Source organism: Pongo pygmaeus, chromosome 1 (genome assembly GCF_028885625.2).
Source record: "Pongo pygmaeus isolate AG05252 chromosome 1, NHGRI_mPonPyg2-v2.0_pri, whole genome shotgun sequence".
Lineage (NCBI taxonomy): Eukaryota > Metazoa > Chordata > Mammalia > Primates > Hominidae > Pongo > Pongo pygmaeus.
The window spans coordinates 129,944,821-129,959,745 of NC_072373.2; the positions used below are offsets into that span (position 1 = coordinate 129,944,821).

The following is a 14,925-nucleotide window of genomic DNA, read 5'->3' on the forward strand; positions in this document are numbered from 1 at the left end:
TGGCCAGCCTTCATCAGTAAATTTTTTTGAGATAGGTCTCTCAAGGTCTCTCACTCTGTCGCCCAGGTTGGAGTTCAGTGGCCTGATTTTGGCTCACTGCAACCTCTGCCTCTGAGACTCAAGTGATTCTCAACCTCGGCCTCCCAAGTAACTGGGACTACAGGCATGCGCCGCCCTGCCCAGCTAATTTTTGCATTTTAGTGATGGGGTTTCCCCATGTTGCCCAGGCTGGTCTCCAACTCCTGAACTCAAGCAATCTGCCTGCCTCGGCCTCTCAAAGTGTTGGGATTACAGGTGTGAGCCACCATGCCCAGCCTCATCAGTAAATTTTCCATGAACAGAACCGATAAGCCACATATTCTAAGTAAGAGAAAAGGGAATATGTATCTACCTAAGGATAAATACCCTAGAATCTGCTTTTCCTGTTTATATCAAAAGCAATTTTAAAAGTCTCTACCCTGAAGATATACTTATGTTTCAGTACATAGGAGACAGAACACAGGATTAGAACATTCTGTACTTTTAAATAATTATCGCTAGTTCCTATCAACTCACCCTGTTGATCAGCATCAGCAGTTCGTGAAACAAGTGCACTGACAGCAGGAAAGGTGATGCTAGACATGGCTGCTACTGCCCCAGCAGCCCACATCATCCTATAAGGAGAGCAGCAAAACAAAAACAGTAAATTCTTCTCCACTGTACCTGAAAGTCAAACTACATAATTAAGTAATTCTTACTGTGAAATGGCTGTAGAGAAAAGGAGAACTGAACTTGCTTACTAGGTGACTATGGGCAAGTCGCTTAACAATCTGACCCTGTATACAAAGACGGCAACTTAATTCACAAGAGTGCTGTGAGGGTGTAATGTAAAATCGGGATATCATGTTCCAAACTGTAAAATGTGCTGGGTATTATTTCTACAGGCAATTGAGAGGTTATATTGAGGATAATGTATAATATAGATGACGAAACATCATCAAATATTTCCAAACACATGAAGCCAACAAGTCTTTAGCAAAGTTCTTATGGATTTGTGAAGATATTGCTGATTTGATCTAATCCTTAAATTGTAAAGAACAAGTAACTTGGATGTTCCTGGCTTGATGTTTAAAAGAAATGTTTTAGGTAATTTCAGTTGTGAGCACCTCTTTGCAAGGCTAGTTTGGAGAACAAATCATCACACTCTTGATGCTTACTTATATCCAAGTCAAAACAGAGACGAGGCAGTTGTTTGAAATATTAGTGCAAACCATGGAGTTCAGTGCCGTAATGCCTGAGCACAATAATACTATCTACGTGGGCAGCCTGACAACAAGCGTCACTACTCAACTCCCCTGCAGGAAACCCTGAGTCAGAAAAGCTGAGACACAGCATGAAGCTGGCACCAAAATAACTGGATTGTTTTCACTTCTGGTTTGCTATCAGTAATGATCACTGGTTATACAACTTTCTTTTTCCTAACCAGAAAAACAGAAAATGTAAATAACTTTCAGGGCCTTGTTGCTATGGGATTACATACTTTTTCCTAGTAACGGACTGATTTAGATTAAATGCTCCTTAAAGATTCAAAAGCTGTATAATCTCATTCAAAAACTCAGCCTGTCATTTAGCTATAAAAGGTCACCTTTTTAATCCTCAAGCCATTCTAGGAGAATATATAAATATACAAGTGGCAGACTTATATTAGACACATTTTGAAAGATAAAGAGCACAGTATGAGACAGATTACAGTCTACCCCTCAGTTGAGAAGCAAATAAAAACAGAAGGGCTAACACCAAAATTCAAAATATTAACATTAAAATATTTATACTTACCAAGGTTCTGAACCAAAGCCATACCATGCCAACTGTAATATTTGAAATCCTAGACCCAATAAAATGGTGTTCTTATTTCCAATTGACCTCATAAGTAAACTCAAGACTATGGTCTGAAGAAAAAAAAAAAAGATTTATCAGAATAAAGTTTTAAAAAGTGACTTCTTTCAATCTACACTATAAAAGGAATATTGGTACTTTTCTACAATTTGGCTGATTTTCAACAATAATTGCCCTGAATATGTCTGAGATCACTGGTCCAGGTCACATAAGCAGATGAAAAGTCCCTCTGCTGACATAGATCCAGACTGAGAGTTAGAAAACTGAAAGATACAACTTCCTATTCAGTACATTTCTACTGAGGACCACTTAAATCAGTAGTTGAAAATGGAAATGTGAAAAGTTCTAACTAATGATTTGGAGATCCCCATTACATAATAGCCTTAAAGCTTGTTTAGGTCCAAGTTAGTCTAAAATGCTTATTTCCACAACTAAAGAAAAACTAACATAGAACAATGATTACCCATATATTATTTACCTAAGTTAATCTATTGAAACCATGATGCCTTTTATAAACAGTAAATTAATAAGCTTGATTTGGGATAAATGCAGTATACTATACAGCAGACTTTAGAAAAACACCCTGGATCATAATCTTGGCTTTGTGTGGCTCTCAGCAAGTCACTTCACTTTGGGCCTCACTTTTGTCTCTTTCCAAATGGGGATAACAGCACCTATTTCAAAACCTTGTCATGGGAATTACATGAGATATATTTACATAAAGTTCTTAGAACTGTGCCTGGCAATAGTCAGCAGTTAATGAACAATATTATCAGTGGGTGGGTTTTCTTGTGCCTCCTTTTTCTTTCAAAGTCAACAAAAGTTCAGCAGTGATTTGGGGAACATTAGAAAAATTTTTTTTGCTATTCTAACTAACGTTTTTAATATACTACATAAGATAGCTAGTAAGTCCATAGACAAAGAAGTAAAAATAATTCAGGAAATCACTATTTTATGATGGGCTGACACTTTAAAACTCATAAAATATAAGTTTTGAATTCTTTAAATTGAGATGGCCAATTAAGAATTCAATCACAAATATGCCAGTGAAAAGCAAATGATTCTTTCAAGGATTTTTGAGCAATTAGAACTCATAGCTTTCTTCTCTAAGACTTTCACTTAAATCACATGAATATAAGACTGAGTTCCATGTAGAATTACATTCTTCGGCAACCAAACCAGAAAAGGAAACTTGCCCAGAGCCAGCAGTTAGCTGAGAAAAACTTCAACTGAAAGAAACATTTAGGCCGGGCACAGTGACTCATGTCTGTAATCCCAGCACTTTGGGGGAACTGAGGTGGAAGGACTGCTTGAACCCAGGAGTTTCAGACCAGCCTGGACAACATAGGGAGACCACATCTCTACAAAAAATTGAAAAATTAGCCAGGCTGGTGGCACACGCCTGTGGTCCCAGCTACTCAGGAGGCTGAGTCCAGAGGATCACTCGAGCCCAGGAGGTTGAGGCTGCAGTAAGCCATGATCACACCACTGCACTCCAGCCTGGGTGACAGAGACCATCTCAAGTCACCCATGACTTGTGGGTGGGAACTGGTGGCCAATATTATAAAAAATAATCAGAAAGATTAGAAATGATTAGGATTCTAATTAGGGTTAGAAATAATTAAAAATGATTTTATTTGTGGACTATATCAGAGACTGGCTTTCAATTAATTATGAAAAAGGAAACTAAATATACCCAAAGCTCTGTGGCCTCCAACTGTCTGAGAAGAACAGGGAACTATAATGCAAAGTTGAAGAACTTCTGGGAAACTACTTTTAAGAACATCCCTGAAGGTAGCACTTTCATCTAAAAAGCTGTGATTCTTTATATGGCTCTAGGAACTCACAGAGCAGAAAACATTTGTTCTCATCATTCATTGAGATGATGATGAGCATTACAAGGAAGAAATGCTATTAAAAAATAGATTTTACTTATGATGAAATCCCTGGCACTTCAGCCAAGAGACAGGGCAGTGAAGAAGGCTGAGCATCAACTCCCAGCTCAGTGGGAACAGGATGGCATGGGCCAGCCATGTACCCTGGAGCACGTGTTCTTTCAGGAATGCTAGCCTAAGAAAGCTGACACTTCTCAAGCAGAGATCATTAATATTACCAGAAAGTACTTATAAAATGCAGTCATCTCATAGCCCTTCAACCAACCCATCTAGCCAGTAAGTACTTATCTACAGAAATGAGTATCTTCCCCTTTGTGGAAAGCTGTTCTCAAAGAATAAATCCCAGTTCAATAAAAAAGGCTTAGAATGCATTATTAGCCTCATTTCCTTTTTATAGATGAGATTAACTGGAGAATATATTTTCTTTCGGGTTTTTTTTTTTTTTTTTTTTTGAGACGGAGTCTCGCTCTGTTGCCCAGGCTAGAGTACAGTGGCGCGATCTTGGCTCACTGCAACCTCTGCCTCCGGGGTTCAAGCAATTTTTCTGCCTCAGCCTCCCGAGTAGCTGGGACTACAGGTGCCCGCCACCATGCCCGCTAATTTTTGTATTTTTAGTAAAGACAGGGTTCCACCATATTGGCCAGGCTGGTTTCAAACTCCTGACCTTGTGATCCAGCTGCCTCGGCCTCCCAAAGTGCTGGTATCTCAGGCGTGAGCCACCATGCACCCAGCCGTTCTTCCCCCCCGAGATGGAGTTTCGCTCTTGTTGCCCAGGCTGGAGTGCAATGGCGCAATGCTGGCTCACCGCAGCCTCCACTTCCCGGGTTCAAGTGATTCTCCTGCCTCAGCCTCCCGAGTAGCTGGGATTACAGGCACGTGCCACCATGCCCAGCTAAATTTTTTTTGCATGTTTAGTTAGAGATGAGGTTTCACCATGTTGGCCAGGCTGGTCTCGAACTCCTGACCTCAGGTGATTCACCCACCTTGGCCTCCCAAAGTGCTAAGATTATAGGTGTGGGCCACTGTGCCCGGCCAAGAATATATTTTCTTAAGGCCATGAGATGACTCATTAAAATTGGAAACAATGAGATACACCAATCCCCCTTTCCTGGGGTAACGTCCTATGTGCAGAATTACTGCAGCAGGCCCACTGCTGTGAGAACCTCCTCTTGGACTCCTTCCCCTACAGCCTATCTTGTGACCCAAAGCCCTAAAAGACACCGATACTTATAACACTCTAACTGGGAACACTGATTTTCTTCTTGAAGGCAGGAACTTTTCTCTTATTTACATTTATATCCCCAGCACCCAGTAAGTTCTTAATAAGTGTTTATGGAAAGGATGCATAATTCTAAATGTTATAATATTCTCAATAATATTAATAATAATGGAACAAAATACTTAATATATAAGTGTTCTTGAACAGAAAAAAATTTTGGTGTCCCTTAATTTAACTCTCATTTTGAAGATGACAGCACTGAGTCCCAAAGGTTAAATGACTTAAGCAAGATGGCATAGCTGATTAACAGCTAAGCTTAAACACTAACATCAGCTTTGGTTAGTCTGTCAACAAATATTTGCCAAATTCCTAATAAGACCAACTCTTAATCTTGTCCTGAAGTCACATGAGTGAGTAAGTCAAAGTATCCATCAACACATGGACTACCTTCTCGTGGAGGAAAGATGCATATGAGCCTGCTTATTTAACAAGATATTCCAGGTTGTAGCTGCTATGAACAAAATAAAATAGGGCAGTGTGATGGAGATGCTGCTTAAACCAGGATCCAGGGAAGGCCTTTTGAAGTGAGAGCTGACTAAGGGGAGCGAGGTAGTTATGCAAAGATCTGGGGAAAGAGAACACCCCAAGCAAGGCTGACAGCAAGTGAAAAGGCCCTGGACTGAAACAGAACATACTCAACCATGTGGAGAGTGGAGGAAAATGACATAATAAGGAGTCTAGATTTTATTCTGGTTGCAAAGGAATGTGAGTTATAGGTAAGATGCGATAAAATTTGCATTTTACAAAAATTACTCTGCCAAGTGCAGAATGAACTATAGTGAGGCAAGATGGAAGCAGAGAGACCAGATGGAGGATATGGCCATGGCTCAGATTGGGTTCCTACTAATGGAGAATATCAGAAATGCTCTGCTTCAAGATATATTTTGGAGAGAGAGGTGATAGGAAGTATCATTTGATGGGCTGAACGTAGGTTAGGGAGAAAGGATTCCTGAATGTCGCTAAGGCTTCTGGCCCCCAAAACCAGGTGGTGGTGAAGCCACTGAATGAGATGAGGAGCACAGGGGTGGCAGGCAAGGGATGGAACCCAGATTTTAATTTTGGCCATGTTAAGGCTGAGATACCCAGCCAATGTGTCATATAGGAGCTCAGGGACTGGACTGGAGGATTAAGTGTGGGAGTCACCCCCACAGAGAGGGCTGGATAGGAAAGCACTGAGAAAAAAGAAATGTGTAGAACTGTATCGATGTTCTCATGTAAACAATTACTTAGTGCAAGTGTTAGGAACTCTTATACGTACCGGTGCCCAGGAAGTAATGGGGCTGATGACAAACCAGAAAGAAAAGGTTCCAAAGGGGACAGCAACTACTTGGCTCTCGCTGGAAGGATGGCCTACAGCTGGTTACCAGATCTAATCATTTTGGGGGAGAAGCTACATAACCATAATTTCACGTAACACTTCCCAATTTTAAAGTGCTTACTATTAATTTTTAAAGTTTTCTTTTTTTTTTAACATTATGGAAAAAAACCAATGACCTTTTAGTTTAGCACCTCCTGGCAGTTCAGGGTGCTAGGGTGACAAAAATGAATATGATATAATCCTGACCTCATGATCTATTCAGAGGTCCGCTAGAGCTCACAAACTAAGGCAATAAACAGAGATAAAATCTCTACTACACTGTATTCTGTACAATGATACAGATATGCACACATGAGCATGGGGACCCAGAAAAGGGATACTTAGGGTGGAGGAAGGGGAGGCAGAAAGAATAGCAGGAACAAAAGCACATGGGTAAGAAATAAAGCAAACAGGCATAAATGGAGAGCTATTAGCAGCTCTGTGCTGCTGGAGAGGAGGGAGAAATACACTGGTCTTTCAGTGGTTTGTAAGGTCAACAGGGGACAAGTCATTCTCAATTGTGTATTTCTGCATAAACGAGAATATAACATCATTCTTCTACCTTTGAGGCTATACAGGTAATAACATAGTAGCTCATATATAATGATATAAAGTGTTAATTCTTACTTCTACATAAGCACCAAAACCTAAGTGGTCACTTAAGGACCTTGATCCTCATGGACTGTGTCTGTCATGCTGTGTCAGCAATGGTGGTTGGAGGGTTGCTTGCACCTTTGCGGTCGTACTGCCTTCAGGGCTCTGCTGCTGCACTGATCTTTCCAATACAAATCCAACTACATCCCTCTCCTTTACCTGTCTGCCCTGCCAGATTCTGCACTCTCAGGGACTGTTTTTCATCTTGTAACCTAGTGCCAGGTGCCATCTGCTGAACAGAGGAAAAATACCCTCAAAAGCACCCTCCACTCATCACTAGGTCTGCAGTGTCACTGACTAAATTTATTAGATGCATACAGCTCCCATGGTCATTTAAGAAACAGAACTTAAGACCTTATAGCTATCAATCTCTTATGTATCATTACAGTATTAGTCTGCTCTCTTCATCTAAATCTTAAACAAAATGTTAGCAAATCTAATGTTGGCAATGTATGAAAAAGATACTCATGCCCAGGTTGATCACATCTATTGCAAGGTTGGGTTAATCTTTGATAATTCATCAAGTTCTACACATACTAACTGTGTATTTTCCTTACACTTTTTTTTTTGAGACAGGGTCTCATTCTGTTGCCCATACTGGAGTACCATGGCACAACTGTGGCTCACTGCACCGTCGACCTCCCAGGATCAAGCAATCCTCCCATCTCAGCTTCCTGAGTAGCTGGGACTACAGGCACACACCACCACACTGGGCTTTTTTTTTTTTTTTTTGGTAGAGATGGGGTTTTGCCAAGTTGCTTGAGCTGGTCTTGAACTCCTGGGCTCAAGCGGTCTCCGACCTTGGCCACCCAAAGTGCTGGAATTACAGACATGAACCACCGCACCTGGCCTCAAAAACTGTTTTTTAAAGCCATTTTTATATAAAGGCTACAGTATATTTTCCTCCAAAGTTAAAACGCACTTTTCTCATGGCTAAGAATGAATATTTAAATGCATTGTTTTTCCAGACTGATGATTTCTAGGACAAACCTGAAGCTAGAAATAGTACTAATACTCAACACCAAGTATATGTATGCGCAGAGGCTTGGGGAGGCATATAGGATTTAAATTTGAAATTTGTTGCTAAACTCACCAAAACAGAATGAATCATGAGACCTGCAGAAGGAATCCTACTCGAGAAATGGTGAACCATCCAAGAGTCAATTAAAAATACCCTAGAATAAAACTAAGTTGTAATCTAGTAGATTACATCTAAGGTGAGAAAAAGTATTAACTTAGACTAGACTGTCTTCATAGTGTCTTGGAAACAGAAAGCCAAATAGCAAGAAAGGGGTGGGGCTTTTTCACAGGAAGGAGGACGATGTTCTGTGATGTGAGAGAATTATGGTGGTCACAGGAAAAAAAAAGTATTCTTATTGTTAAACAGAAATAGTTTGGAAGCCAGGATGAAATATCTCCTCAGAAAATCCAAATTCCTGTGTTGATTAATATCTTATTCATCACACAACAACTGTTTACCAACTGGGCTGCCAAGATACACACTTTCATGTCATTCTGCTGCTCAAAACCCACCAATGACTTCCTATCTTACTCAAGTCTTATGAGGACCTGTAAGCCCCGCATGATCTGGTCCCTTACCACCTCTTGGACTTCAGTTTCTAAGATGCTCTCAACCGTTCACTCAACTGGAGCCGCACTGGCCCCCTGTTGTTTCTTACACAAGACAGCTACAGTCTATCCTGAGAATTTTGTTTGTACTGTTTAGAATTCTCTTCTTCCAGATAATCCTACAGCTTGTTCCTCATACCTTTGGGTCTCTGCTCAAATGTCACCTTGCATTAGCAAGGTCTTCTCAACCATGCCCCCTGTGCCCTTAAGACCATTCCCCCAAGTCACTCTCTATATGACCCTTAGCTTTTTTCTCTGTAGTTCTCAATACATCCGATATGTTTACATTGGTGTTTTTATTTTTCTGTCTTATCCCACCAGAATGTAAACTCTACAAGAGCAAGAATTTAGTTAAGCTCACTGCTGTATCCCCAGTGCCTGACACATGGTAGGTATTCAATAAATATTTGTTGAATGAGTGAATAAATAGGACAAGGACTAACAGACATGAAACTTCTAACTTCATCCAGGCATATACCCTAGTATCCATCAATAAACTAGCTTTTACATTTATATATCCTATATTAATATGTGTGGGTCCCAAAAATCTGATCAACACTAGCTACACAAACAAACTGAATTTCTGAACCTATCAACCTCAGACTCCTGACTTTGTTGATTCCACCAAGATACCATCACTATATGAGGCCCCAGTTTGGATGGCCAGCCAGGGTCACTCTGACATCACTCTAACTAAAAAAAGAAACTCACCTGTGCAATAATGGAAAGAATGCCAAGGACTGCTATAAACGCTGCAACACTTTCTGGTGAAAATTTCATTATCTAGAAGGGTTTCCAGAAAAAGTAACATTAATGAATACAAATGTATACCAGATAGAAAACTAAGGCAGCTACTTGTATATTAACATTAAATGGGCCAGAAAAAAATAAATGTAATTCATTTATAAACAAAGAATTCCTCAGAGGAAATACAACAAATCTTAACTACTAAAAATGCCTACTTATCCATGATGGGTCCCTCAATGTGGATATACGAAATTGGAGATACTTATCAAGAACTCAGAATCATTTTACAAATAAATATTGCAGTATTTTGTGCATTTTACATGTATTGGTTAAAGGCCTGATCTCTGTCTAGTGAGACTATTGTCAAGGAGGAAAAAACTTGTTTTTGCTCTCATTTTGGCTAGCTGCTCTACTTACATATGCTCTAAATCGCAAAGAAGCTGGAGCAGGTGAAGGGGTTAAATCATCCCATCACTTCTATAGCCAACAAATAAACTCAAACCACCTATATGGACAGGGAAAACTATCTTTCTCCCTAAGCCAAATATCATAATATACCAAATACCCCCATAAGAAATGCATAAGGAACATCAGCCACACGGAATAGGAGGTTAAGTCTAGTGGACCAAATGGTATTCATTTTTTTTTTTTTTTAATTTTGAGATGGAGTTTCGCTCTTGTTACCCAGGCTGGAGTGCAATGGCGCAATCTCGGCTCACTGCAGCCTCCGCCTCCTGGGTTCAAGTGATTCTCCTGCCTCAGCCTCCCAAGTAGCTGGGATTACAGGTGCCCGCCACTACATCTGGCTAGTTGTTGTATTTTTAGTAGACATAGGATTTTGCCATGTTGGCCAGGCTGGTCTCGATCTCCTGACCTCAGCTGATCTGCCCACCTTGGCCTACCAAAGTGCTGAGATTACAGGCGTGAGCCACTACACCAAGCCCAATGATATTCATTTTTAAAGGCCACTTCTATTACAGTTCTCTCAAGATTAAATATTTTTATTAAAGCACTAGACAATGAAAGAAAAGTCCACCTTAGTGTAAGAGGATTTTACCTGTCTGAGGTATAAAAAAAAGCTGGAATATTGGCCGGCCTCCGGTAGGTAGGAGAGAAACACCGTAATGCAGATCAGCAGCACTATGGAATCTTGGCCGACTTTTTTTAAGGACTAGAACAAGAAAAAGACTGATTGATATAAGGTTTTCTATCAAAACCACTGAACTATTCTTAAGAATAAGCAGAGATTCCTTTTGGCAGTGTACACATGGACAACTAGTTGTCCTTTTTATTTATTTCATATTCCCCAAACTATTCTGAAAAGTATTTCAAAATGTTAAAAGAAAAACCCAAGATGTTTTCCCAAAAGAAATATCCACAACAAAATATTAATGCTGCACTGAATCATGCACTTTTTTATCAAGGAGAAGGAAAAAGTATAAACTTACCGCAAAAGGGTCAGCTTGTTCCCAGGAAATGGGTGCTCCCCAGGATGCTGGCCGCATTTTCTCAGGCAACGACTCTGGCACAGCAACAAGGATAAAACAAATATCTAGCAAAGCTATTGCTGTAGCTAAGACCACCACCAAGCTGTCCCCATATACTCGTCCAAGATAAGCTCCAATTGCAGGACTGGTGACTAAACTTGCAGCAAATGTTGCTGAAACCTGCAATAAATTAAGGATAGATAGAGATTAGTCAGGCTACCTTTTTTCTTCAACACCATATAACTCCTTTCATAATCTTGATTTATGTCAGGCCTTCTGTTGCACACCCTCCCTTTTCTCTTCCTCCCTGTGCCATTTATCTTTTTTTCTTGTGGGGGCGAGAGTGAGGGAACTGGGTCTTGCTCTGTCGCCCAGGCTGGAGTGCAGTGATGCCATCACGGCTCACTGTAGTCTTGACATCTCAGGCTCAAGAGATCTTCCTGCCTGAAGATCTCCTGATGGGGCTACAGGCAAACACCACCACGCCCAGCTAATTTTGTTTATTTTTTATAGAGGTGGAAGTCGCACTATGTTGCCCAGGCTAGTCTCGAACTCCTGAGCTCAAGTGATCCTCCCACCTCAGCCTCCCAAAGGACTGGGAGTACAGGTATGAGACAGACACCAAGCCTGGCCCCACTTTTCTTATACTCTCTCCTTTGGCAGGAAAAGTAAAGAATTAGATTCTTGCCTAAAAAACAGCCTGGGCAACAGGGAGAAACCCTGTCTGTATCAAAAAAGAAAAAAGAAAAATTAGCTGGGCATGCTGGTGTGCACCTGTAGTCTCAGCTACTTCAGAGGCTGAGGGGCAGAATTCCTCTGAGCCAGAAAGGCAGAGGTTGCAGTGAGCCATGACAGCACCACTGCACTCCAGCCAGGGTGACAGAGTGAGACCGCATCTCAAAAATAAAATAAAATAAACGATAGCCTCTCAGGACACTGTCTTCAAACTTTCTAAGCCTTGGACCCCTCTGTTCCAATAAATCCTGCTGGCAAATTCATAGGTAAAACAGATTTTTTTAAGAAGACTGGGTGTGATGGCTCATGCCTGTAATCTCAGCACTTGGGGAGGCCAAGGTGGGAGAACTCGAAGCCAGAAGTTTGTGACCAGCCTGGGCAACACAGCAAGACCCCGCCTCTATTTAAATTTTTTAACTCTTTTAGTTGAGGAAGGGTTGAGAGTCTGGGCACTGTACAAACTCCCCTCCTTGACTGCCAGTCATGCTGGTCCTTCGGGGAGGAGCGTCTAATCTTTGGCTTCCCTGGGCCACACTAGAAGAACTGTCTTGGGCCACACATAAAATACACTAACAATAGCTGATGGGCTTAAAGAAAAAAAACACTGCATAATGTTTTAAGAAAGTTTATGAATTTCTGTTGGGCCATGTGTGCAGCCTGTGGACCATGGGTTGGACAAGCTTGGTTAAGGGCATTTCCATAAACCCTTAAGTGCTCTCCGTGAAAGGAGTCTAAAATCCACTGCTCTAAGAAAATCCAATTTCACTGTGACTTTTCCAATATTAAAATTAAATGAACGTTTATCTTGATACGTACTGAAGGGCTAGCTGAAATAAGGCTTAAGAACTTGGAGGTTCCTATTCTCATCAATAATATGTTAAGCCCTGGAACAAAACTGAGCTTGGTAATCTTTTTAGTTGGCAGGGTTAGGAAGAATGAAATCACAGATAAATTAAGAACATCTCTAAAACTCTGAGGAAGTCTATTTTTTAAGCCTGGTGAAGATGAAGATTAAAGTTGAAAAGGACACAAGTAGAGCAAAGCTGTTAACCGCAGACACTTCTAGCCTACTGGACAACAGCCTACAAATTAGCAGATGTGACAGCAGGAAACACTTCATAAAAATAGCACTCTTAGTCAGGTGAAGTGGCACCTGCCTATAGTCCCAGCTACTCAGGAGGCTGAGGTGGGAGATCACTTGATCCCAAGAGTGAGTCCAGTCTGGGCAACATAGTAACACCCTGTCTGGAAAGGAAAGAGGAAAGGAAAGCAAAGGGAAAAGGAAAGGGGAAAGAAGAGGAGAGGAGAGAAGAGAAGAGGAAAGGAGAGGAGGAGAAAGGAAAAGGGGAAAGGGAAGAGAAAAGGGGAAGGAAAGGGTTAAAAAAAAGGGAAAAGGCTTAAGGAAAAGGGGAAGGGGGAAGGGAAAGGAAAAGGAAAGAAACAGGGAAAAGGAAAGGGAAAAGGGGAGGGGAAAGGACAGGAAAGGAAAGGGAAAAGGGGAGGGGAAGGGGGAAGGGAAGGGAAGGGAAAAGAGAAAAGGAAAGGAGAAAGGTGAAAGTGAAAAGGAAAGGGGAAAGTGAAAGTGGAAAGGGGAGGGGAGGGGAGGGGGAAGGGAAGGGCAAAGGAAAGGAAAGGGGAAGGGAAGGAAAGGAAAGGGGAAGGGAAAGAAAGGAAAAAGGACCATATTCTTTCAAAGCATACAGATTAACGTTGGAATTTTATTCTGTTTCTATGCCATTTTTGACTTTTGGATGGAGAACTTAAACTTCACAAGAATGCTTACTTGCAACTCTGTTGCTTAAGGCAAGCAATTCAATTTTCAAAGGTCAACTATTTGAACAAATACATAAAATTCTAGTAATTTCAAACATCTAGCTATATCAATCAAATGTCCATCAACTGATGAATGGATAAGAATACACTATACAGCAATCAAAAAAACTACTGGCCAGATACAGTGGCTCACGCCTGTAATTCCAGCACTTTGGGAGGCTGAGACAGGCGGATCACTTGAGTCTAGGAGTTTGAGACCATCCTGGGCAACATGGTGAAACTCCATCACTACAAAACATACAAAAATTAGTAGTCCCAGCTACTCAGGAGGCTGAGGTGGAAGGATCACTTGAGGCAGGGAGGTAGAGGGGAGACAGAGACTGCAGTGAGCTGTAATGGCACCACTGCACTCCAGCCTGGGCAACAGAGTGAGACCCTGTCTCAAAAAGAAAAAAATTAGCTGGGCATGGTGCATCATGCCTGTGGTCTCAGCTGCTTTGGAGGCTGAGAAGGATCGCTTGAGCCCAGGAAGCCAAGGCTTCAGTGAGCCGTGATCATGCCATTGCACTCCAGCCTGGGGGATACAGCAGGACCCTGTCTCAAAAAAAAAAAAAAAGATAAGAGACAAAACTAGAACCTATTGATCTATAGTATCAACATGGATCAATCTCAAAAGATTATGCTAAGTGAAAGAAGTTAGACACAAAAGACGTTTTGTATTATTTAATTTATATGAAGTTTCTAGAAAAGGCAAAACCATGGTGACAGAAGCTAAATTGTTGGTTGCTTGGGGTCACAGGTGGAGCATGGGGATGGATGGCAAACAGGGCTAAGGGAACACTTTGGGCTGATGGAAATATTCTATAACTGGGTGGTGGTGGTTTTTTAAATGGTATTTAATATATTCACATGTGGGCCAGGCGCCATGGCTCACGCCTGTAATCCCAACACTTTGGGAGGCCGAGGCAGGCGGATCACAGGTCAGGAGTTCAAGACAAGCCTGGCCAATATGGTGAAACCCCGTCTCTACTAAAAATACAGAAATTAGCTGGGCATGGTAGTGGGCATAGCTACTGGGGAGGCTGAGGCAGGAGAATCGTTTGAACCCGGGAGGCGGAGGTTGCAGTAAGCCAAGATCACACCTCTGCACTCCACTCCAGCCTGGGTGACAGAGTGAGACTCTGTCTCAACAAAAAACAAACTATATATATATACACACACACACACACACATATATAAAAATATATATATTCACATGTAGTGGTTATTTTGTTATTGCAGCCCTAGGTGTGGTTTCAGAGGGACCCAGATCTCGGCAGGGCTCTGGCACAAGTGTGGGGAAAGGGAAAATGGTTCTCACTATGACAGTCACTGAAGACATTTGAGGGCATTTACAGAGATCACATTTGTGACACAGTGACCAAAAGTCAGTACAGTTGTTTCATGTCATTTCCCTTCTCCTCAATTCTCTCCACTTGGTAGCCATTTCTTTCT

General features: G+C 41.4%; 2 protein-coding genes across 2 annotated transcripts in view; one reads left to right on the plus strand and one right to left on the minus strand.

The window, feature by feature from the left end:
• SASS6 (SAS-6 centriolar assembly protein) overlaps positions 1-8,294 on the plus strand; it is a 61,980-nt gene extending 53,686 nt beyond the window's left edge. The window contains exon 17 of the mRNA XM_054474909.2: positions 7,637-8,294. Within this exon, the coding sequence (XP_054330884.1) occupies positions 7,637-7,797 (161 nt within the window). The 3' untranslated portion in view covers positions 7,798-8,294. The remainder of the gene's footprint in view (positions 1-7,636) is intronic.
• Positions 1-14,925, minus strand: part of MFSD14A (major facilitator superfamily domain containing 14A) — a 44,903-nt gene that overhangs the window by 4,125 nt on the left and 25,853 nt on the right. The window contains exons 6-10 of the mRNA XM_054474954.2: positions 10,885-11,103; positions 10,494-10,607; positions 9,401-9,472; positions 1,816-1,928; positions 556-653 (exon numbers count right to left, since the gene is read on the minus strand). Coding sequence (XP_054330929.1) covers positions 556-653; positions 1,816-1,928; positions 9,401-9,472; positions 10,494-10,607; positions 10,885-11,103 — 616 coding nt within the window. The remainder of the gene's footprint in view (positions 1-555; positions 654-1,815; positions 1,929-9,400; positions 9,473-10,493; positions 10,608-10,884; positions 11,104-14,925) is intronic.